The 27,024-nt window shown below is 34.8% G+C and overlaps 1 protein-coding gene across 1 annotated transcript in view; it reads right to left on the reverse strand.

Annotated features, from left to right (window-relative positions):
* Positions 1-957: 957 nt before the first annotated feature.
* Positions 958-27,024, reverse strand: part of LOC124372292 (histone deacetylase 11-like) — a 56,820-nt gene continuing 30,753 nt past the window's right edge. The window contains exons 3-7 of the mRNA XM_046830673.1: positions 23,008-23,099; positions 19,501-19,711; positions 14,854-15,023; positions 14,402-14,510; positions 958-1,541 (exon numbers count right to left, since the gene is read on the reverse strand). Of these exons, the coding sequence (XP_046686629.1) occupies positions 1,377-1,541; positions 14,402-14,510; positions 14,854-15,023; positions 19,501-19,711; positions 23,008-23,099 (747 nt within the window). The 3' untranslated portion in view covers positions 958-1,376. The remainder of the gene's footprint in view (positions 1,542-14,401; positions 14,511-14,853; positions 15,024-19,500; positions 19,712-23,007; positions 23,100-27,024) is intronic.

Raw genomic sequence — 27,024 nt, forward strand, 5'->3', positions numbered from 1 at the left:
TTAACTGTTCAAAACTTTGATAGGGATGAGACATTTGGAACACTCAGTATAGTTCAAGAATGGACAAAACATTATTGGGCAATAACACTGGTATGGTAATCCTTAATCCTAATTGTGTAGGGTGGTGCAAACAGAATTTGAATATCGTAGTATCAGTGGAGGGGAGCTATTTTATTTTGGTCTAGAAAGAAGTAGGCAATAGTTTCTGCAGGTAATCCTAAAAGACCTTTGCGCCTCTCTTACTTCATGTTTAGGACCTCACAATGTGAGACTTTTACTGAAGCCTATCAAATTTGAGGACTCCTGTTCTCTGATATCCTTCGGTCTGAGAAGATACACTTCTAGGAATGTTCTCCTAGTTTTACATATGGCAGGACAGTTTAGCCATAAATGTTCCGCTGATTCTTCTGCTTCTCCGCAGAGTCTGTAGTCATCAGTCTAGCTTAGACCCTCCATAAGATGTTTCCTAAGAGGGCCACATCCTGTCAACATCCCTAATACCAGTCGTATATTCTTCTTACTTGGTTCTAGGAGAGCTGACCAACATTTTGCAAAGAGAGATAAACATTTTAGATTGTCTTGGTCTAGAGGCCCTTCTTCAGTTTAAAGATCTAATCCTATTCCTAATTTTTTACTAGAGCTTTGCTGTAGGAGAAAGCTATTCCACAGCCTGGCTCTGGCTCTACCATAAGGGTTTCTGTACCTATATTGACAAGGGTATCTGCGTTATCATTTCCCTGAATGCCCTCGTGGCCTGGCATCCAACCGAGTGTAACTTTGTTCCTCTTTGCCAGTTCCGCTAGTACATTCTTACATTCTCATACTGTTTTAAAGTTGAAGGAGCAGGCATTGTGCCTTTTAATACTGCCTGACTATCTGGAAGTATTAAGTATTCTGCTCTTTTGGCCTCAGTTGTATGAGTTTTCTGGCACATGAATCTATTGCCATGACTTCCACTTGGAAGCTGCAATATGTAAAGAAATTGCTACATTAGCACAGGACAATTTGACAAAAGTTATGAAGAACTCTGAAGAGAGACTTTTAATGTGATTTTACGCAAAAAGACTTGTATTTACGATGTTAAATTAAAAAATTTTAGTAATTTGGAATTCTTAATGCCCAATTCTAAAATTGGGTTGTGTTGTGCTGAATTATTTTGGTGTTAATAAACTGTTTGTATGATTAAAATAAACTTGCTTATAACATTTTAAAATCATGCGTTCTTTTTGCACCACCCTATAAATACTGATTAGAAATAATACATGCAACATAAGCAAATAACAGTGATAAAACTTAACATTTATCATTTTCTAGAAGAAAAGGCATGATTAAAGCTTATTTTTCAAGAGCAGTGTGTTTGTAATCTACTGGAAGAACTATGTGATATCCAAGCTGATCAAGCCATGTTCGTGAAGGTTCAGGATAGAGTCAGCTATGATACGAGCCGTCTTTTTTAAGTATCCACCACTTGTCAACATTACAATGGGGATATTGCGTTCTCTCGCTCTTCTGAACACAATCTCGTCTCTTTCAATTATACCCTGGAACATAATCAGTACAGGTAGAGTATTGAATGTCACATATTTGTTTTATTATATATATACACATATATCTGTTATAAAAACTACCTTATTGTATAAAACTGTAAATGTTTGCACATAAAGTAATCGAATCTGGTTAGGTCCTTTAACATTGTGTATGGCATTATTACTGTAGTTATAGAAAATCAAATGGTGATAACACACTCTTGCCTTATACTAGAAGCATATATCCTTTATACATATTTATTGATTGGTAAAAATATCAAAATTACTTAATCACCAAATGAGACAATTTTTTTGGTCAAAGCAACAGCATAAATTAACTGTGGAACCGTCAATAGATTAGACCGGGAGTGAATTTAAACGAACGACCAGAACATATTCATATTGACCGCAGCAACTTTTTAGTTGTACGATACATTTTTGTCATTGGGATAAAAAGGCTAACTCTTATTGTTACTGAAATCAATGGAGAACTTCAGTATGGAATGTTGGAGGAAAATACTAATCTTATAAAAACTGTTTCACTTTATGACAACAGGATCCCAAAACACTGTTCTTTAAACTTAAATCTAAATTGAATCAGGAGATTGGAATAGCTTTGAGTGACTAACGATTATCTCTAGACTGTTTATTATGTCATAGAAAAAGCATATATGAATATATTGTCCAATTTTTCAACATGAAATTACGTGTAAAGCCGCGGGTAACTGCTAGTATATACATATTAGACAGTAGTTATGAATAGAGTATTATATGTGGCGATATGCACATTTTAAAAAGTAAGAATCAAAATAACGCCAAATCTTTACTTTTGTAAAAAGTTAAGGTTAACACCATTTATACAATAGTTTAGAAGAGTTGGCAAGTTTGATCTAAAATAAGAAACTCAAAAAAATTTGTTATCTTTATTACTCATACTCAACTGCAGTAGATATCAGAAATTTTTATTATACAAAAAGAAAGCCATTCGAATTATTGCACGTTGTGAACCATTAGCTCAAACAAATTTTTATTGCCAATAAATTTAAACCATATTAAACTTATATATATTTGATATTGTACTCTACATTCTCAAACATCCTGATCCTCTGAAGACATACAGTGACAGACATGTATATAACACCAGAAATAGAGAAAATGTATCCATAGATTTTTATACACTAAACAAAACTATTAATAGTCACACAGTAATCTCCTTGAAAGTATACAACTTGTTAAAACCACTTATCTCAAAATATAGTTTTAATGAATTTAAACAAAAATTTTATTCCTGGCTTTTAGTCATTCCATTTTATTTATTAAAATAATTTTTTGATTGTGGAACTGTTAGTTTCTAGACATAACCTATTTAGTTTAATGATTAGATTTTAAATGTTAATGTCATATGTTTTTTATTTATACAAACTGTATTAGAAAATGTATCAATGTTATATAACCTGTTATTGCAATTTCTGAGGCTGTGTTTTACTTGTTGTTATTTATTTATTTGTTATATACCTGTTTTAATTTGTTATTATATTTTAAAATAATTTAAATTGTGGCGTGACTTTTGGCAACTTTATGTTTTGGGTACCAAATTTTCCTTGTCTGGACTTATGCTGGTTTTCATATTTTATACATGACTTGTGTCGAAGCTATATGACAATAAATTTATTCTTATTCTTATACCATTCAAGCGTATTCAGAGAATGTCAAATGATAGATCTCTATCATCATCTCTGTAACGAGGTCTACACAAATTAAGTCATTGGCTTAAAGAGGATCCTTTCACGATTTTAGATAAGACGCTGATGAATATTAGAAATAAAAGAACCCTGTGGTACCCAGAGCCAAGTAGGTAACATAACTACTTCTCATTTACTATTGAAGGTGTATATTTTTTAGGCGTCAATAAGCTAAACAAAACTGTTATCAAATTCAAAGTTTGAACATTTTTCAATACAATATTGTGGTTAACTTTGTAACAATCTTTGTAAAAAATCTATGTAGACTACATTTAGCCTCATTCCCTATGAAAGTGCTCTCAAGAATCAGTAAATTAGTGATGGTTTTAGGTCCAAATAACCTCCGACCAGCACCTTACCTGGAGTACCGTGAGTCTGTTCACCAAAAAATTTGACACTTAAAACTCAAAGAAAGTGAAATATTTTACTTATTCTTTCACTTACCAGTAACTGACCTATATATCAACATACTTTATTTTTGACAATACATAGAATGACAATAATATGTCAAATAATTAGAATGACTTTTAATAAAATATTCTAGGAGCATAAGGAAAGAATTTTATCTCTTCTAATATACTAACATTGACAAAACACTACTGAAACTCATCCATTGCTGCTAAATACGTCACTTCCAACACTACACCAGTTGAACAACAGGTGGCAGACAGACAGCTAGACCAAGTGTGTCAGGCAGCCGGGAGCACTAACCTCCAGCGCTGACACAGCGTCTGCTGATTACTAACCTCAGACTTCTGCTTGCTATTTTATTGCCAGACCTAGTAATATACTGGACTACAGTATGTTACAACATGGCCATTGACTACCTTAAATCAATCTAACTTATACTGTGCAATTTCATACACCTGGAACTCAAGTTTTATGACATAAAGAAACAGCCAAACTTTACAAAACTGATTTGATTTTTATATTTTGGACCTCAATTATTGACATAAAGAACCAGCCAAACTTTAAAAAACTGTTTTTGATTTTTATATCTGAACCTCAATATTTTTGACATAAAGAACCAGCCAAACTTTAAAAAACTGATTTTAATTTTATTTCTTAACATCAAGAATCTTGACATAAAGAAGCAGCCAAACTTTCGAAAACTGAACATCTCCTCATTTTCAACCTCTGGGTTTTTCTTTCTTTTCCTCCAAGAATGCCGACAAGATATTCCTGTGGTATATGTTCAATAGGAGTAAAGTACTCAAGACTAAAGTGCACTGGTCTATGTGGACTGTGGTTCCACTCCGGCTGTCAAGATATCAGTGAGAAAATTTTGAAAAAAATGTCCTCCAATAAAACAGATAACTGGAAATGTAACAAATGTACTACAGGCTCTCCAAACCTGCCGTTGACTCCCCCCAGCCTCCAAATAACCTCAGACTCCAATTCTTCATTACTGACAAGTCAAACTGAACCTCACATAAATATTGAGGAAGTTCAGTCTAAAATCAAAAACCTCTGAGATGCCGATGATCTAGAAACATCCCTTACACTAGCTGCTGAAGCCATCAAAGTGCTTTATTAGCTGAAAACAGCAAATTAAAACAAAAAATACATGAGTTGACTCAAAAAAATTCCCAACTAAGTCAGCATTATAGGGCCAAGACTGAATTTGAAAAAAATCAGTATGAGGCAAAAATTGAAGATCTTGAACTAAAAGTTGAAGCTCTTGAAAACAAATATTCCAGTTTAACTGAAACTTTGCAAGAAGCTGAATTTCAACTTGTTAAAGAATTGACAATTTTGGATCAAAAAAGGAGATTAAACAATTGTATGTAACTATACAAAACCTGAAACGTACCAGTAGCGAGAAACCTGATTTAAATAAACAAAGCAAAACCTTTAAACACTCTGAAACACAAACTGGAAACATAAAATCACCTGTCCACTTTTTTGAGCAAAGCCATAGCCCTCTCTTAATACACAGCTTGGAAAACTTGAAAACCCGTCAAAACGAAGTTGAGGATACCGTGAAAGCACTCAAGTGCCAAATTCAAAATTACACTGAAAAACTCAACACAGGCCACCATCCCGCACATATTCTAATAGAAATAAGTACAGACCAAACAGCCAAATTAGTGTATCCCTCCAAATGGCCAAAAGTAGAGTACTCAGCCAAAAACAAAATGAAACTCCTGACTTTTATCCATCTAAAGCTCAGGAAAAAAATGCTCACCAATATTCTTCCAGTATCTGCACTTCCTGGAGAACAAAAAGAAAATGGTAAGATGCAAAAAACACAAACACTACAGCCTACTATGCCACGAGAACCACCAGTCAACGCAAAACCACGAGGCAAGGATGTGAGTATAGAGGAATTCTATACCAATAATATAGATTTCTACATGGAGCTCATGACAAATAATCACAGTGATTGACCGAACACTGACAACATTGATACTGATACATCATCCACTCCTGTGGTGCTAGATCATCTTCCCATATCCCGGCAGCAAATCCTAGTTCAGGCAGATGTTCACCACCATGAATCTTTTTTGGAAGCTCTTCAAACAAACCAATCTCTCAGCTCTTCTAAATCTAAATTCTAAATGTTTTAGGCTTTCCTCTGAAAAAAAAAGAAAGGGTGAAACCAATAAACTAACCATCTTACATCAAAATATGGATTCACTAGCTTCAAAAATAAACAGACTTGACCATCTTCTTCAAAAAATTAAACCTGATTTAGTTATCTTGAGTGAACATGGATTAAAAGAAGAACAGCTCCTGAACACTAGACTACCTGGATATCTGCTGACTGGGGGCTTCTCCAGAAAAACTTCAAGAAAGGAGGAGTAGCCATATATACTAATGAAGAGCTACGATATGTGCTAGGAACTCAACACAAAATGTACAAACCGGTATTAACTCCACTGAACTCATATATGAACAACATATAATAAAAGTTAATTTCAAAAATAAAGACATCTATATCCTCGGCCTCTACCGACCTCCAAGTGGAAATGTGGACTATGCTTTGGATGCTCTTTCTAACACCCTTGACCTTCTACCAATCTGGAAACATCCCATTATAATTATAAGAGATATTAATATTGACAGACCCCATCAGGTTTCTAACAACTCAAAACAAGAAGAAAAGAAGAAACTTGAAGAAATGTTAACCAGTCATAACATTGTAAGACTAGAACTTCCAGCAACAAGAGTTGTGCACAACTCTGCATCTTCAATTGATGTAGTGTGCACAAATCTTAACAAAGGGGATATCGGTGTTGAAGTCATCATAACAGGTCTGTCAGACCATACAGCACAATTATGCACTGTAAACCTGCAAACACAGAAAAAACCTATCCTAGTTCAACCTGTAGACATTTTACTAAAGACAATTTGCATCACCTTAAAAACTTACTCAGCTTTGAATCTTTTGACTATGTATACAATACACACAGGGCCGTCCGAAGGGGGGGGGGGCGCCGCGGCTAGGAGGTGCCTTACTCATAGTCAATATTATTAAATTTGTAAAACAAAATTTCAACGATATTCTACTATATACATACAAACCCCCAATCCGGTGCCTTAATATTTGTTAAAAAGAACTTGGTTTGAACCATATACTTAAAAATACTGTTTATTTTTAGTAAGTTAAGTTTGGCAACACCGCGCGGCAAAAACAACTTAGACCATTTGGCAACACCGCACTCGCAACTCCAACTGGCACTGTCATTCCGTCTACACCGTATAGATTAGGTTGCTAACTACTCTCGTGTGTTTAGTGTTTGTAGAGACTTAGAGCTGTGAAATTAAGCGAATGTGTACGTGAGATGTGAGCTTCGTATTGTATTAATACCTACATATACAAAAGCTACAGACATGTGGTAGTTAAATATGTGTTGGTTGTCATATGTATTGGTAATAATTATGTAAATGTTGTTTCGACCAAGGTACTATGTGCACTCTAGCTTGCATGTCGTAGCGTAGGCATAAAAACTACGCAACATGTAGATCAACAGATTTAAACATTATTTTTTAATTTCATTTGAAGTAAACAAGCATAATTTTTTGAAGAAGTTTCATTTTATTTCAGATTATTTTATTAAAATGTCTAAAAAAACTATCAGGTGCTCAGAGACGAAAATTAACAAAAGACAGTGAATTAGCTCACAGTGCACTTTTAAGTAAAGTACCCAAGTTGACAAAATTCTTCACAATAGCTGAGGGCACTACCCAACAACCTACTTCATCTTTACTCGCTACTTCAAATACTCAGGACTTCGACCATGAATGTGAACAAGACCTAATTTTAACTGAGGTAGAGGAGACTGCTGAAATACTGAAGGAGGAAACCAATGACAAGCTTAAGAAGAGAACTGTTGAAATGTTAAACTACCAAAATAAAAATTTTTCTAATGACCCGTCAACGTGGCCTGAAAATTTAACTGTCAGAGAGAGAGATGAAATCATAACAAGGGGTGCTCCGTCATTTAAAAAAAAGTAATGATGACTATCCACTTAACAGTGAAAAGCGTAATTTTTCAAATGATTTTCAATATCGCCACGCAGAAAATGGCGAGAAAGTGAAAAGGCGGTGGTTAGTTTATTCTTGCTCTTCTGATGCAGTGTTCTGCTTTCCATGTCGTTTATTTGACAATAATCCACACTCAAGTTTTGGCAAAAAGCAAGGATTCAATAATTGGAAAAAATTTCATGAGCGAGCTTCATCTCACGAAACGTCATCTGAGCATTTTAAGTTTACCCAGCAATGGATTGAAGCTGAACGTAGAATCAACCAAAATACAGCAATTGATACTGAGCTCATGGGCTAAATACAAAAAGAAGCCGAGAGATGGCAAAACATACTAAGAAGAATTATTGCTATTATTATTTACTTAGCAGAACACAACTTGGCTTTTCGTGGAAACTCAACAAAACTTTTTACAAAAAATAACGGAAACTTCCTTGGCCTTATCCAGTTACTAGGAGAGTTTGATCCGGTTATGATGGAAAATTTAAGATGCATTGAAGAGAGTGAATATCGAGTTCAAATGTTAAGTGTCAATATTCAAAATGAGTTGATAAACAGTCTGGCAATGGAGGTGAAAAACAATATAATCGAGAAAATAAAGCTGTCACGGTACTTCTCAGTTATGTTGGATTGTACGCCAGACGTAAGTCATAAGGAACAAACATCTCTCACCATTCGCTATGTTCACGAAGAAGAGGAGATCGATGGTGAAATTGTTATTGAAGAAAGTTTTATAGGCTACACGATTACTGAGGAGTCAACAGGGGAAGCATTGACTGAATTGTTAACAGAAGAGGTAGAGTTATGTGGTTTGGACATGAGTAACTGCCGCGGGCAAGGGTACGACAATGTCGCAAACATGGCAGGAGCTAAAAATGGGGTCCAATCACGAATATCCTCAGAATATCCTTTAGCTGTATTTACACCCTGCGGATGCCACAGCCTCAACTTGGTTGTTGCAGATGGAGCCAGATCATCCGTCAAGTCTACTCTACTTTTTGGAATCCTTCAAAGGATTTACACTATTTTCGCATCATCTCCAAAACGTTGGTGCGTTGTCAGTGACCATGTTAAAGGTGTAACTTTGAAAAAGGTTTGTGAAACAAGATGGGAGGCTCGAATAAGTTCTGTATCTGCCGTTCGATACCAGTACAAAGACGTCCTTGACGCTCTTGTAGAACTGAGTGAAACTGTCAATGACCCTACAATCTCATCTGAAGCTAAGTCCCTCCAAATTCACATGGAAGACTTTTCATTTCTAGTTTGCCTTATTGTTTGGCACAATGTTTTGTTTGAGGTAAACTTGATAAGTAAAACCTTACAAGGTAAAAGCACTGTTATTGCTTTAACATCAAATCTGTTGCAAAAAACTTTACAGTTCATAGATGATTTTCGTAAAGACGGTTTAAATGACTCAGTTTCAAAAGCCAAAGAGATTTGTAGTGAAATTGACGTGGAACCATTGTTTAAAGAAAAACGCCAAAGAACAAAAAATAAGCTTTTTGATTATGAAAGTAAAAGTGACTACAAAGCAACCCCAGAAGAAGAATTTAAAAGAAACGTTTTCTACCCACTATTGGACATTATGCAGGCTTCCCTAAAAGAAAGGTTGATTCTGTTTTCAAACCACAACTTGAAATGGGGGTTCTTATACGACCTTAAACAACTCCCTCACGCAGAAGATTTGAAGGAATGTTGTGAAAATTTACAGAAACACCTATCGTTTGGGCAAACCTCTGACATAAGCGGAAAAGAACTTTATCAGGAACTCCTTCATGTCAAAACTGTTGTGAATGAAGTAAGCCTAGCTAAGGCAACCCCATTACAAGTTTTAAAAGAGATTAAGAAGACAGTCGGAAAGGACCTATACACAAACTTAGTGGATTGCACTTCAAATCCTTCTAACTATTCCCATATCTGTTGCCAGTTGTGAAAGAAGCTTTAGTAAGCTTAAATTAATAAAAACCTACTTGCTTCAATGTCTCAGGAGAGACTGTCATCCCTTGCCATGCTGTCTATTGAAAATGAAGAATGTAAAAGACTGAAGTTAGAAGACGTTATCAAGAAGTTTGCTAGTGCAAAGGCCAGGAAGATTTCTTTAAAAAATTAAACTATCTCTGTCAAAGGTAAATAATAGTTATGACATTAAGATTGAAATAGTTATGCATTGCGTTTATATCTGTTACTACTATTAATAGCCCTAAAGTTCCACAAAAGTATTGTATGCCAAAGAGCCAAAGTAATAATTTCTTTATATCTATGTATATAGGTCTATTCAATATTCTATTATCTATTCTAAAACATGTTTAAATGTAAATATATAATATATTTGGTATTTTGTTACACACAGAAAACTGGAGTATTTATTTACATATAACAATTTCCAAAAATTCCTTATCACTTGGTATGGCTGTACTGATGAAATGTAATTTTTATGTGGGGGCCCCCAAGGCATGATTTGCCCTGGGCGCATTAAATACTGGGGACGGCCCTGAATACACATGACGTTGACAAAGCCTATGAGTTCTTTAGTAATGTGTTGTGTAGAACACTCAATGCAGCTTGTCCATATAAAAAAACAAGGGCAAAGAAGAAACAAAAGCATAGAAACTAACAAAGAATCTCATAGGTTAAACACTGACTATCTGAAGGCCTTGGAGAAACAAAATTTTCATGGAAGAGACGTAGATAAAGCTGAAACTGTTGCAAAAAAAGGGCGTATGATCTACAGCTTAAGGAACTCAGAAAACAGGCTACATCACATTTCATTGAGCAATCTAGTAACAAGCAAAAAGCCCTATGGCAAGTGATAAATTATGAAAGATGCCGGGACAACAGGACTTCAGACTCCATAGAACTAGAAATTGATGGGAAACTCCAAACAGACCCACTACTTGTTGCAAACCACTTAATCTCTATTTTACAACAGTAGCTGACAAAACATTAACAGAAATTGGACTCACACAAACAAGCAAACAACTCAACCAGCTACAGAATCATATACCTGATATATCGTTATGGCCTTGTACCCTGAAAGAAACAGAAGAAGCCATTTCTAACCTCAAACAGAAGCCTTCGGCTGGGGTGGATGACATCTCATCAATCCTTTTGAAAGGCTGTTCAGAGGAACTTGTACCACCTCTGACATCTATTATCAACAAAACTTTCTCCCAAGGCATTTTTCCTAGAGCTCTAAAGTTGGCAAAAGTGTTTCCAAAACTAAAAAAAAGGATCTCCAACTGACATCAACAACTACAGACCTATATCTCTTCTCTCTACAGTTTCAAAAGTGATTGAAAAAGTAATGTTAAACCGGCTTGTAACACATTTGACCGACCACAATGTCCTAACCACCCAACAAATGGGTTTCTGAAAGGAAGGTCAACAATTTCAGCATTGATAGAACTCACTGAATTCATTTAGATCAGATGGAAGATGGAGCTGCTATGACTGGTCTTTTTCTGGATTTTACTAAAGCATTTGACTGCCTGGACCATAATATCCTCCTTCAAAAGATGAATAATATGGGAGTCAGAGGAAATGCAACCAATTGGTTTACAAGCTACCTGGAGGGAAGAACACAAATGGTAGAAATATCATATATCAAAAACAACACCTCATATCGTGTAACATCAACACCACTCCCTCTAAGTAGAGGCGTTCCTCAAGGATCTGTCTTGGGGCCAGTACTTTTTATTCTGCTCACCAACAATCTCCCAAACTATCTCTTAGCCAGGTACTCATGTATGCTGATGATACTATCCTCCTCATAGCAAATAAACAAGTACAAGAACTAGAAATAGCATCCTTTATCCCTCTAAATACAGCAAAACAATATTGTAATCAGAATGACTTAGTATTAAATGACCATAAGACTCAACAACTAAACTTTGGAAGAAGAACAGTAGAATTGACAAGACTCCCAGAAGTTGACCTTGATAATAAAGCTAAATACTTAGGACTAACTATTGATGACAAACTCACCTGGACACCACATATTGATCAACTTTGTTCAAAACTTAACTCCTGCATCTATGTCCTTAAAAGACTAAAGGCTACCAATACTCAGGAGATAACTAGAATTGCCTATTTCGCACTTTTTGAGGCTCATCTCCGATATGGCATAACAGTCTGGGGCAACTCCTCAGCAAAAAATGTGCAACGTATCCTGGTAATTAAAAAAAAGCGATTAGGATCTTAGCCAACCTCAATCCACTTGACTCCTGCAGAAATACATTTAAAGAACTAAAGATACTCACATCAGTATCCCTCTACATCCAGGAAGTTATCCTTTACACTACTAATCAAAATCTAACAAGAACAGGACCGCTCCATTATTACAACACCAGACATGGAAACAATTTCATTTTGCCAAACCACCGTCTCAGCCTATATGAAGAGAAGCCAAGCTACATGGGACCAAAATTGTTTAACTGCCTTCCTGACTACTTGAAGAAGGTCTCCAGACAAAAAAATTTTAAGAGGAAACTTCAAGAATGGCTCCTGGAGTGGTCCTTTTACTCGATCAAAGAATTCACTGACTTAAAACAACAACATCAAAATTTGTAAAATTAAAAACAACTTTTGTATATTTATATAAAATATGACTTTACTACCATGACGCCATTGTATTTCTCCATGAAATTACAAATACAAATTTTTTGATTTGATTTGATAAAGAAATATCCAAATAGAGTTCAATTAAATTTGAGACTATAGAGTGATGAGGTAAAAACCCCTAATGTTTTCTTTTCTCTTAGTACAAGAAGCTTATAAAATTGCACCTAGTCCTATAAGGACTTTTGCACTGCTTCCAGAGTGACGGGATATTCTGGATGGGTAAGGTTGGGGGTAGGGGCCGCCTCCTGTCGAGATTCATGAGGAAAAGTTTAGAGCACTAATCTCCAGTCATGATCATAAATCAGATATGAATTTTCAAAATAGCTGTTTGGTTGAAAAGCGCCAAAAAAGTGTTTTTTCATTGTACATGGCATAAAAACTGAAAGTTATTGTTAGTAAGGAGTTTTTTATGTCAAAATACAGAAATAAAGAAGCAATATTGTAATATAACTCCCGTTAATCTTAGACCCCCATGCTGATGTGAGGGCTTTTCCAAAGCCCCAACTCCCTGGTGGTCCGGACAGCCCCAGTGAAGATTTATGCGTGCACCACTGAACCATACTTGTGTGAGAAGGTGTCATACAATACTTTGATATGCTTCAAGCTGCATACAGGATGAACCATACTTATGTGAGAAGGTGTCATACAATACTTTGATATGCTTCGAGCTGTGTACTGCACGAACCATACTTATGTGAGAAGGTGTCATACAATACTTTGATATGCTTCGAGCTGTGTACTGCACGAACCATACTTATGTGAGAAGGTGTCATACAATACTTTGATATGCTTCGAGCTGTGTACTGCACGAACCATACTTATGTGAGAAGGTGTCATACAATACTTTGATATGCTTCGAGCTGTGTACTGCACGAACCATACTTATGTGAGAAGGTGTCATACAATACTTTGACATGCTTCAAGCTGCGTACTGCATGAACCATACTTATGTGAGAAAGTGTCAAACAATACTTTGATATGCTTTGAGCTGTGTACTGCACGAACCATATTTATGTGAGAAGGTGTCATGCAATACTTTGACATGCTTCAAGCTGTGTACTGCATGAACCATACTTATGTGAGAAGGTGTCATACAACACTTTGATATGCTTCAAGCTGTGTACTGCATGAACCATACTTATGTGAGAAGGTGTCATACAATACTTTGACATGCTTCAAGCTGTGTACTGCATGAACCATACTTATGTGAGAAGGTGTCATACAACACTTTGATATGCTTCAAGCTGTGTACTGCACGAACCATACTTATGTGAGAAGGTGTCATACAATACTTTGACATGCTTCAAGCTGTGTACTGCATGAACCATACTTATGTGAGAAGCTATCATACAATACTTTGATATGCTTCAAGCTGTGTACTGCATGAACCATACTTATGTGAGAAGGTGTCATACAATACTTTGATATGCTTCAAGCTGTGTACTGCACGAACCATACTTATGTGAGAAGGTGTCATACAATACTTTGACATGCTTCAAGCTGTGTACTGCATGAACCATACTTATGTGAGAAGGTGTCATACAACACTTTGATATGCTTCAAGCTGTGTACTGCATGAACCATACTTATGTGAGAAGGTGTCATACAATACTTTGACATGCTTCAAGCTGTGTACTGCACGAACCATACTTATGTGAGAAGGTGTCATACAACACTTTGATATGCTTCAAGCTGTGTACTGCATGAACCATACTTATGTGAGAAGGTGTCATACAATACTTTGACATGCTTCAAGCTGTGTACTGCATGAACCATACTTATGTGAGAAGGTGTCATACAACACTTTGATATGCTTCAAGCTGTGTACTGCACGAACCATACTTATGTGAGAAGGTGTCATACAATACTTTGACATGCTTCAAGCTGTGTACTGCACGAACCATACTTATGTGAGAAGGTGTCATACAATACTTTGACATGCTTCAAGCTGTGTACTGCATGCCATACTTATGTTTAAACTATAATATAAATAAAGGCAGCACAGAACGTGAGGAACAGCTTACAAGAGCAGAGACAGAGAGAAGTCCTAAACTGTCTCCCTCCAGGATGTCAGTCCCTGCGTTGTATACCAGGATGTCAGGGTGGAAGTTGGCTAGGCTCTCATCTAAGTATCTGTAAATTACAGTAAGTATCAGTCTTGTGGATAGTTAGGCTACGTGAGTTACTATGTCTCATTAAAATATAAAGTGATTGTACTAGATTTATTTACAAATTTATTTATTCTGTGACTTCCTTGTTGTTACCAAAGTCGCCAACTTTTTTTGTCTCATCAGACATGGACTCCAGATATCAAGTCTATGACAATATCAGATTTCAAATGCTGTTCCAACTAGAAGGTTAAAATGGAGCTAAACTCAACATTTTCTTACAAGTCTAGTTTGTAGTAAGAGGACCTTTATGTTTTAACTATGTGTCTACAAAAGAATAGAATGCGAACAACATATCCTGGACTTACTTTTTAACAGAAGCGAGATACTCTCTATCCTCGATGAAGGACTGGAGCTTGACCTTGCATCTGATGGCTTCCTCAGCCTTGCGGTCTCGTGGGTAGATGTTACTGTTGTACATGTCCATGATAAACACACTGGTCTCCTTACCCAGGAAGTCTGTTTCATGGCCATTACCCTGTCACAATAACAACCTAATCTTTATATAATATTGCTCAAGCTTCTGTAGCCAGTCCCGGTAAATCGACTCGTAAGGCATTTGCTGAACTAGAAATATCAAGAAGAAGCGTGCAAAGAATGTTAAAGCAATTAAAATTTAAGCCATACAGTCCATCTTTACTCCATGGGCTTCACGAGGATGATTCCAATAGGCGATTGGAATCCTGTGGGACAATAATTATCCGCTCAAAGGTTCATCCAAATTTCTTGCGATCAATTTTGTGGTGTGATGAGGCATGTTTCAAACTAAATGGATGCGTTAATCGGCACAACTGCGTGTACTGGTCGGATGTAAACCCTCATAACGTAATCCAAGCAGATCTCAATGTGCCTGGTGTTATGGTATGAGGGGGTATTTCGAGTACTGTACTACTACGAAGTAGTAGCTCCTGGCAAAATCATGAAGAACTCAGAAACCTAATTAGAAATGCATTTGAACTTGTTAATAACAATAAACCCTTATTGCTAAACATTTGTGATTCTGTTCTCAGTCGTTATATGAAGTGTATACAAAATCAAGGTGGACATTTCGAACAGTTGCTACAACATTGTACAGTAAGTAATATGTGAGTAATTTCATATACCTAATGAATTTGTTTTCTTGCCTAAATGTGTTGTATTCAATTAACCTATAAAGCCTTTAAATTTCTTTTCTGGGGAAACTGACATATGCCCCACTCTGTACAATATTGTTACTCAAGTTACTCTCTATCCTCAATGAAGGACTGGAGTTTGACCTTGCATCTGATGGCTTCCTCAGCCTTGTGGTCTCGTGGGTAGATGTTACTGTTACATTTTTGTGTTGTTTTTGTTTTGGAAGCAACAGCTATATATTTAAAGTAGATTGATGTTGTTATAGTTACCATCTACCGTACTCCAAAGAGTAATATTTTTAGTTTCTTTGATTATTTGGAGTCTTTAATGATATTTTTAAATAAAAATTTTGCAACTGTGATACTAACAGGTGATTTTAATGTAGATGTAAGAAAAGATTCTTCTGAAAAATGTACTTTTTTGAATTTATTAAGATCATTTAATATGTATTGTCATAATTTTGATACAACTAGAGAAGATGATTGTCTTGACAATGACGTTAGTAATTTAAGCAAAAACAAAGTAAAATGTCAAGTTATCGAACCAAATGTATCTGATCACGCTGGTATATACACAGAGTTTTATGAGTTGCATTTTTCAAATACAGTACCAGACAAAAATATTCTTAAAAGAAAAGTGAGAGATCTGTCTTTTGGTGCCATTGAAGGTTTGAAACATAGACTGAATCAGACTGACAGGTGGCAACTGTTGACGATGCTTTTGATTTTTTTTACAAATATTAACAAGTTCACTTAAAGAATGCTATCCTGTTAAAGATGTCAAAATCAAAAGTAGAAATAGACCAAAGGTTGACTGGTTTACACCTGAACTATATAAACTTAGAAATATAGTAACAGTGTTTTATGATAGATTCAAGATAAGTAAGGGCACAGAAAATGAAGCTGAACACAAAAAAATGTATATAGAAATAAAAAAGATGTATAAAAATAGAATTAAGGAAGAAAAACGATTAGCCACTGACAGATATATTATGAGAGCTCCAAATAAATGTAAAGCTGCTTGGAGTATAATAAAAAAGGAAATTCATTATAAGAAAGAAAGCGTTGAAGAATTAATAAAGCCTGATGACTTTAATGATTATTTTATAAATATAGTTAGTACTACACATTTGAAGCAAAATAATTTTGACACTGCTATTGAGCTTTTGAGTAATTATTTATCTAGATTTAATAATGCTAGTAAAACATTCCAATTAAATGTAATAACTGAATTTGAAATTATAAAATATGTATCTAAGTTGAGTGGATCAAAAAGCGAAGATTATTTTGGGTTTTCTAATAAAATCATCAAGGATATTATACCCTACATAGTAAAACCATTGACTTTTCTATTCAACTGGATGTTATCTGAGGGGATTTTTCCTAAAGCACTGAAATGTTCCAAAGTAGTGCCAGTGTATAAGAAGGGCAGCAAGGCAGATCCTGCTAGTTACCGTCCCATTTCTTTGGTTCCCATACTGGGTAAGATTTTTGAGTGTTGTTTAAAAGACCAATTGTATGATTTTTTTCTCAAAACAATTTGCTCTGTAAAGAACAATATGGATTTATAAAAAAATCAAACACTGTGAAAGCAATAAGAAAAATTGTGGAAAACATTTTAAATAATTTTGAGAAAAAGATTGTATCATCTGCAACATTGATAGATTTAAGTAAAGCGTTTGACTGTATTAATCATGAGTTGTTGTTAAAAAAAGTTGTTTAGTTATGGCATAAAACATAAAGCATTACAATTATTGTCATCTTATTTATATGACAGGAAACAGATGGTTGTCCAGGGGGAGAACAAGTCCAATTTCAAAACAGTGAAATTGGGAGTTCCGCAAGGCTCTGTTTTGGGACCTTTTCTGTTTAATGTTGCAATCAATGATTTTTTCATCTAGCCTACCTTGTAATTCTGTTTTGTACGCGGATGATACTACTCTTTTAAACTGTAATAAAGACTCACAAATCTTAAAATCTGATCAAGAAAGTTCATTTAAATTAGCTCTAGAATGGTTTTAAAGCAAATGGGTTGGCAGTGAATCATAATAAAACTGAATATTTAACATTATCTCTACACAATAATACTAAATACAGTAATGATTCTGTTAAGTTATTGGGTGTTATCCTAGATGGTAAATTAAGCTGGCAACATGTTAATTATTTATGTACTAAACTATCTATAGTTATATACCTATTATGTAAACTAAGGAATACTGTTACTCAAGAGATGTTGATAACTGTTTATTATGCATTTTTCCATTCACACTTGAGGTATGGTGTGACTCTTTGGGGAAACAGTTCTAGTGCCAAATAATATTTTTATGGCAAAAAAAGCTATTAGGATTAAAAAAAAATGTTTCTAAGCAAGAATCTTGTTCACCTTTTTTCAAAGAACTTCAAATTATGACGTTGCCAAGTTTATACATCTACTGCTCATTACTTGATATAAAAGAAAATTTGAAAAGTTTCATAAATAGACAAGATGTTCATACACACTGCACAAGAAAAAAGTATTTACTCGATCTACCCCCAGTCAGACTCGAAAAGACCAAAAACAGCCAGATATTTTTCAGTATAAAATTATTTAATAAATTACCAGAGAAAGCATGGAATGTTACACTTAATAATTTTAAAGTTACCATTGCAAAGTGGCTGAAAAATAAAGCTTTTTACACTGTTGAAGATTACCTAGCCTGTGATGTTAGCTCATTAAGTTTTTAATCCATTGTTAATTTAAGATTAGGATTGTTAGCACATATTATATAGATTTTTAAATTATTTAATTGTAATTTAATTGTTTTTATTCACATTTATATTATTGTTATTTAGTTCTAGCAATAGGCAATACTGTATTTTGTCCTATAACTGTGCCTAGATTAAAGATTAAAGTAGGCTATATAATATGATGACTTTGTCTATTGCATAATATGTATTGTGCTTAATGACAATAAAATATCTTGTATCTTGTTATACATGTCTATGATGTATAGTCCATACTGGATACAATTTTCACTGAAAGTAAAATATTCTTTCCTGCTTATTCAGAATCCAAAAAATGGTTTCATGTTAAAGTCTAATATCAAGATCATGCTCATGCTTTCTTTGACTAGTAAGGCTATTGTCCACAAAAAATTGGTTTTTAAACCCAACAAGATAATTAGTTTTGTTTCTTAACTATCTTGAAACATCTCTGTGGACTTTAAAGAAGGGAGATATGTATCATTTCTGTATTACTTTTAGGAAATTATTCTACAAAAACGCCACTGTCATCATTGTAATTAATAAAATATTAAATGTGAACGCTCTACCTGGAACTTGCTCTCTTGAATATTATCAGATCACAAGCACTAATTGATTTTTTGTGATTTCTAATATACATAGATGTATTGAATTTGTAATGGACAATTCAATTCAAATTCAATTTAATCCTAAACAGGTAAAACTAAAGCTAGTATTTACAGATTATACAGTGATATTGCCAATATTTTGCATAATTAATTCATCAATTCCATATATTGTCAGGTTAATTAAAAAATCTTTTAACAATTGTGAAAATATATGCTGAGATGCACAATTTTTAATATGAAAATTTCAAAAGTTTTTGACCATTATAATAAATATGTTCCTTAAAAAATCTAGTCTGTGTAGAAAAAATATTGTTTTTTGTCTCCCACTAGTCTTATAAATTATGTGTTAAACATGTGCAGTGAATAATTTTTAACAAGTAAAATGGCATCATAGATATATTTCCTGTAGACTGTCAAAATACTTCACATACTCATCATGTGTTCAGATGAAATCCAATGCACTAACATTGGCAATAAACGACCAACATCTAACCTGATGAGCGTCCAAGTCCACTATCATGGCAGTACGGACGCGGCTTGCCTCATATCGAAACAGGTGGCGTATGAGCAATGTGATATCCGCATATGGACAAAAACCACCGCCATGACCCCCACTGCAATGGTGGAAGCCTCCGCCGATGTTAATAGCCCAGCCCCGTTCCAGTGCCAGTCTTCCTGCCAGAACCGTTCCTCCTGTCTGGTACCTACAACAGTGAAAGACAAATTTTTTCTATTCTATTCCAATTTAGTCAATATCTGCTACAGACTGAAGATCCACCACAGACCCCACTACAATATGGGGTCCGATCACACCCGATCACGATGGTCAGATGCTTGAAGTACTAACTATTACAATGGCAGTAAATCATACTTCTAACACACTATTGGAGTACAAAAGAAAATAATGTGGAACAGTTTATCAAGACATTGCAAGCTGAATCATGGCTGGATCTTTATTTGTCACCAGTTGAAGTAAAATATGATACTTTCCATGACAAAAAAGTAATTTAATAAATTAATGTCCAAATTTGCTTTGGTTTCTAGTTTGTTAATAGTTGAGGGTGTAATTTTTAAATTACTCATAAACATACAGACATAATTTACTACCCTCACTAAGTTGAGGGAAATCTTTAGGTAGCAAATGAACAATAAAGGACCCAAGATAGATCCCTGAGGCACTCCATACTTTACTCCTTCCATTGAGGATTGGTAATACATTTTGTAATTGTTTTTAATTTGAAGAATTTCCACCAATTGTTTTCTAACGCAAAGGTATGACCTTATCCAGTTCAGTGCATTCTTTTGTGTTCCCAAATTACTCAGTTTTAATAATAATAATTCATGAGATGTCGAGTCAAATGCCTTACTCAGATCCATAAACAAACCAACTACTTTACATTTTCTTCCTAGACTGTGTCAATAATATATTCAACAAAATCCGAGGCTGCTGTTATAACAGACCCTCCCACTTCGAAATCCATGTTGAAAAGTTTCAAATAAGTGGTTTTTTTCAAGGAAGTATACAAGTTGGTTATAAGCTATCTTTTCATATATTTTTTAGATCGAGGGTAACAATGCAATTGGTCTATAATTTGATGTTGACTGCTTATCTCCTTTTTTGTATAAAGTTTCAGTTTTGTAATTTAAGTTTGTGTGGAAAAATTCCAGACATTAACGAAGCATTTATAAAATGAGTTATTGGTTTAAGTAAGACTAGTGTAGCTTTTTTCAAGAGCACTACAGGAATACCATTGTATCCAGAACTGTATGAATTTTTTAAACTTGTTTATGATTTTCTCAACTTCCTTCTCATCAACAAAGCTAAATTTAAAGCTAGGTGTACTAGGAAGTGTACCAGCCTCTGAACTCTCCCCAATTACATCTCGAGATGTTTCCATGTTTAGTATCACAGTATTGTTAATTACATTAGATAAATAATCATTAAATTTCTTACAAACCTGAGAAGGATTTGAACACACTATACCATCAATTTTTTTTTACCATGTCTCATTTGTTCCTACTTCCGAATTTATTAATTGCCAAGAGGTTCTGTTTACATTATTTGAATTATTAATCTTTTTATAATATTGCTTTTTTGAAGAGATCAGTTTTTTCTTTAATTAACTGTTTGTTCATTTTTCTAACTTCCTTTGACATGGCTTTAGGGTTAGACTCTCTAGCTATACTGCTAAATTTAATGATTCTTTGTTTTTTCCGTTTTGAGCTCATTAGAAATCCATTTTAGATTGTTATGTTGCCTTTACAGAATTTTAGGAAAACAAGAATTGAAATTGTACATAAAAATGTTAAGGAAAGTATCAAATTTTACTTCAACTGGTGACAAATGAAGATCCAGCCATGATTCAGCTTGCAAAATTTTGATAAACTGCTCCACATTGGTCTGTAAATTTCCTTTTATACTCCAATAGTGTGTTAGAAGAATGATTTACTGCCGTTGTAATAGTTAGTACTTCAAGCATCTGACCATCGTGATCGGATAGTTGAGTGTTAATACCTGTTATTTTATACATATTTTTATCCAAATTAGTGAAAATATTATCTATATCAGATTCTGAAGGATATGACATCAACTAGATACATTTCATGCAACTCAGTGAATCCAACTTCTTCCAAAAGACCTTGTCCACCATCACTGTGGGTAGACCCTCTTGCTCTTGTTGGTGCTGAAGTCAAAAGCTCATTTTTATTAGAAATTTAATTTTTTAAGGTTTTTCATTCTATGCCAACGGAATTTCAGTTGATCATCCAAACATTTTTACAGGAAAATGGTCCAAACCCACGTACAATTATTTATTCATGTCCCCAGGAATTAAACCTGTGACCTCTCAGTTAGAGAGCAGCAGTCTTACCACTACCACAACTGGTTATTACAAAAATGCTTAACATATAACGCAACTAAAGAATGACTTGTATAACACGTTTCAATTTTAATCTTATACATAAGGTCATACTTTTACTATATTGAATCAGCTTTATTCAATCTGTAGGATGGTGGTGCTGGACTCGTTGTGAGGATACCCAACAGAGGGACTGATGCTAGATTCTGATTAGTTCTCAGAATCAGAAGAAGCCAGCCTGCCAATCATGTATTGGAATTAAAATTATCATTATTTATTATTAATTATTATGTAATGGGAAAGCGTACTGTTGAATATAACATGACACTAAAAAAATCAAATACATTACTTAGTTCGAGTTAAAAATTGTGTTTGTTCCGTGTTGATTTTTAAGCGCTTTTTAAATAATTCTTGAACTGCTTTAATGGTTTTACATTTGCACTTTTTATTTCTTTGCAATCAATTTACTTGACAGTTTGAAAATTATTTAAAATTTTTCATTTTATGATTAGACAATATGATGCCATAGTCTTTGAAATTTCTTAACACCTTAAAATCTTCCTCTATGTAATTGAAGAAAGTCGTGTGTCATGGAACATTGAGGATATGGTTTAGAGTGATATTGAAAATAAATTTGAAAAAAAAAACAACTCAAATTTTTGAACTATAAACATTGAAATATTATTAGTCACAGCAGGTTTAATTCTTCCTCTGCAATGTTAAGTTAGTCCAAGAACTTCAAATAAGACTTCTGTTTGGTGAGGAAGATTTAACTCTATTATCACCACAATTAGAAAATTTTAACCAAACTATATTCTTATTTTTTACTTCCTTTTATACTTAATAGTATAAACTCCAACACCTGGAATACCCCAACCTCCTCCCTGAAATAAATTTTCATTACTCATTTTTTCATTAAAAGTTTGAGCTATCTACATAGAAATGTGTGTAGATGTAACACTTTCAGGACTTAAATTTGAGTCGATCACTTTATTTTAATTGATAAAAGCTGTCAAAGAAATGTTAAAAAACAGAAATTAGTAAAGAAGCATTGTTATTGCTGATCAACCCTGCGATCACACTAGTGCTGCAGGCAATATAACAGTTGTAAAAATTGTAACAGAGCAGTAAAACTTCTCTACCTCATTGGCTGAAGGTAGAATTTCTGTATTAGGAAGTTTGGTAGGAGGGCAAGAGCAGGCACTTCTGCGATAGCTGCAACATTCCAGCTCCACTAGAACAGTCGAACAATTCTTAAAATAAACAATCCACTTTAAATGACTAGAACATACAATAATCCCATTCTATTCCACTATACATGCTTTAGTTACATGCATCCACGTTCTTGGATGATTAAATTATTACATATTCAAAATGCCGATGCCGAGCGGACTGACGTTGGACTTTGAGCCTGAGTTAGAGACAGCGCAGGTTCGAATCTTGTCTATGATCCTTGCACTTTTTATCAATACCATCGACCTTGTACTGTATTGACTCTCCCCCTATCATATTAAACTTTCACATTCTGTATAAATCACTCTCTAGTAAATATAATGCATATTTTTTTATTTCTATAGCTTATAAGAAACCATAAAAACATAACATTTACTATAATATAACTTTTCATCACTGTGAAAAAATATTTGAAGAGGAGCATGCACACCTACTTTTGGTCTAGTCAGCCAGTGCCAGAACCAGACTGCAGCTGTTGTGCCTCTGATGCAACATTCACTACACAATTATTGAGCTTTACTCCTTTTCCCATTATTTTTATATAGTAGTTATGCTACTCACTTTAGCCTCTTTTTCTTCTTTGAAAGAAGTATAAACAAAATAAGAGCTTATGTTACAGTCATTATGTTGATGTCATTTGTTAGCTGATTGTTTTTGTTTACATGTTCTCAGATGGACTAGTATTGAGGTTATAGAATTTATATTCAGTGTTGTAGAGTGTTGAAGTTCAGTGTTGTAAAATGGTGAAAGTAAAGAAGAATAAGAGACTACAATCTCAAAGAAACAAAGAGTAAGCTTACAGAAGGTGGGGTGAAAACGTAGCGTGAAGAGTGATGAAATGTTTGTAGTGGTGTAGACAGTTTGATTAGGCGTAGTACAAGTGATGTGTAGCAACCAGAACAAAAATGAGAGGACCAAGGTAGGTCTACTAAACCTACTGGTTTTGCTTTGTGTGATAGTTACAATCCTCAAGTAAACATGGAAAACAACAAAAATGTAGAATATATTCTTGTAGATTCTAACAAACTTATTGACTTTCTTTCTTCCTTTCCCTGCAAGGAATGTTTTCATAACAATGTGGAGGTCAATCTAGTGATTACTAAAGGTTTTGCCCATACTTTCAACTTACTTTGCTCAGCTTGCGAGAACAAAAATATCTTTCAGACTTTGTATCGACTATCGACCAAGGAATAAAAAAGGCCAGCTTTTGATGTAAACCTTAGAGCTGTAAAAGCATTTTCTTCCATGGGTAAAGGGCATAGAGCTTTAGAAATGTTTTGCATCGCTATGAACATGAAGCCTATGCAGTTTTTATTATAGAACAAACATGTGGTAGCCCTTAGAGATGCATACAGAGATGAATCATGATGCATACAATCACTCTTTGAAGCTCGAAATGAAGTTCGTAAGTGCTATGGGGACTTGAATGATGACAATAAAGGTCTTCGACATTACAGTAAGCTTTGATGGATCATGGCGAAAGAGAGGATTTACTTCTAAATATGGAATAGGGTGCTGCATTGAAGATATTACTGGTCTTGTCATTGATTTTGAAATTATGTCTAAGTACTGTAAGCATTGCCAGCTACAGAAATCTAAAACTAAAGGTAATGTGGGAGCTTTTGATGCATGGTTTGAAACTTATAGGTCTATGTGCCACAGCAACTATGTTGGATCTTCTCCTGCCATGGAGATAACTCCAGCTGAAAGCTCTGGTCCCGCTCGGAATCTTTAGGTTTCCGGTATACTACATTGGTATCAGATGGCGACGCAAAAACTCAAACTCACCTAAACAAGATTGTTGATCCATATAAAGGTGTGAAAATTGAGAAAGTTGAATGCCTAAACCATGTAGCGAAAAGGCTCGGTACAGGACTCAGAAATCTGGTCAAAAAGTATGTCGGTTCAGAAGAGAAAATGGGTGGAAAGGGGCGAGGAAACTTGACTGAGTCTGTGATAAAAAACTTACACTGTACTATCGAAATGGTATTACTAAGAACCTAGGTGGCAAAATAAAATGAAAAGATCCATTTTTGCCACACTTTCACATTGCATGTCTACAGACAAAAACCCACAACACGACAAGTGAATCGTTTATTTCATAAACCCTTGACGGTAAAATCGGTAAGACACTTTTTGGTAAAATCGTTTTTTTGTTGATTCGTTATCTTGAACTGAAGACACCTTTTAGTGCAGAAAGCTGGTAACTGCCATATTCCTAAATGGTTCAAATCTGAGAAAGAATATTGAGTTTAGTGCAGAAAACCGACAAGCGTAGTCACTTACCATGTTTCTGCAATAAACTGGTTTTCTTCATCAATGGCGTGGTTGGCAACAGTGTTTGTTTATGTTGTTTATGTTTCACCACCTGTTGTTAGTTGTTTTGTTTACATTCCCAAACAATTCAGTACTCTACTATTAGTGGCAGTGAAGCTAAATCATTATTGACTTAGTGTATTTGAGCTGTGTTGTGAAGTGCTTAGTTCCATGGTTGTTGTTTGACTAGTTTGTAATAGGCCTAGGCCTAGTTTGTTTTAATGATGTCAAATAGTAGTTCTGATGATGAACCTTAACCAAAAAGGAAGCGTGGTATCACCAATGAAGGAAAGTACACTCGAAAAGTCATACGCAAATCAAGGGTTAAAGGTGAAACCTATAAAAACTATAAGGGTAAAATGGTTCTTGCCAAGTCTGTTCCTGCTGAAATACTGTGTAAATATCCAGGTAAATGTAGTACAGCTATTGATATTGAAACCAAAACCCAGATTTGGAATGATTTCTACTCACTAGATACTAAAAACAATCAAGATACGTATTTGCAAACGTTGATAGAGGCGAGAGAAGTCAAGCGTAGATTGAAAAAAATAAGGAAAAGGATCACAGCACTGCTGTTACAACTGAAAATCTAACCTCTAAAACTAAAAATAAATCATTTGTGTACAACGTTAAGATCAGAGGCGTTCTTACTCCAGTTTGCAAAATTGTTTTTTTACAAATCCATGGAGTTTCTCGTGATAGAGTTGGAAGGCTGACTAACCTGTTAGTTCAAAACAAAACACCAGTTGATATGAGAGGGAAAAATCGTAGTGGAAATGCCATTAAAGGCAGCACATGTGCCCTTATTAATGAACATATAAGCCAGTTTGAATTGAAAGAATCTCACTATGGAGGAAAATCCAAACAATATTTGGATGCCAGATTAAGCATAACTCAAATGCATAAAATGTTTTTAAGTCAACATCCTGAAATGGAGGAAGAAGTCAAGTACCATTTTTACTACAATTATTTTAAAGACAATTTTAACTATTCTTTCGGGTGACCACAGGTTGACGTATGCAGCCAATGTGAATATTTCAGTGCAAGGCTTAGAGATTCTTCTTTAGCTGAAAATTTGAAACGCAGCGTTGTTGCTGAGCAGCTGGTTCACAAGCACAGGGCAAAAAAGTTTTTTATAAAAATTGAAGTTAGTGGGGAACAAAGATGAAGACACAGTGGCTCTGTGCTTTGACTTTATGCAAAACCTGCCTCTTCCGAACATACCGGTTCAGGAAGTGTTTTACATGCGTCAGCTTTGGCTTAACGTATTCGGTATACACGACTTAAAAACAAACAAAGGCTAACATTTACCTTTATCACGAGGGAGAAGCTAACAAGTCCCCTGATGAAGTATGCTCACTGTTACTGGATTACTTAAAAAGAGAAGTTTCAAGTGGGGTCAAGCACCTAGTTCTCTTTAGTGATGGCCCATCAAGCCAAAACAAAAACCACACAGTTGTGCGGTTTGAAATGTATCTTTGTGATAGCGGAATGTTTGAATCTGTGACCCACTAATTTTCCGGTAAGGGGTCACTCCTTCTTACCTTGCGATCGTGATTTTGGATCCATAAAACGCGTTGTAAGAAAAGTTGACCGAGTGTACACCCCAG

Source organism: Homalodisca vitripennis, unplaced genomic scaffold, assembly GCF_021130785.1.
Source record: "Homalodisca vitripennis isolate AUS2020 unplaced genomic scaffold, UT_GWSS_2.1 ScUCBcl_2794;HRSCAF=7893, whole genome shotgun sequence".
Classification (NCBI taxonomy): Eukaryota; Metazoa; Arthropoda; class Insecta; order Hemiptera; family Cicadellidae; genus Homalodisca; species Homalodisca vitripennis.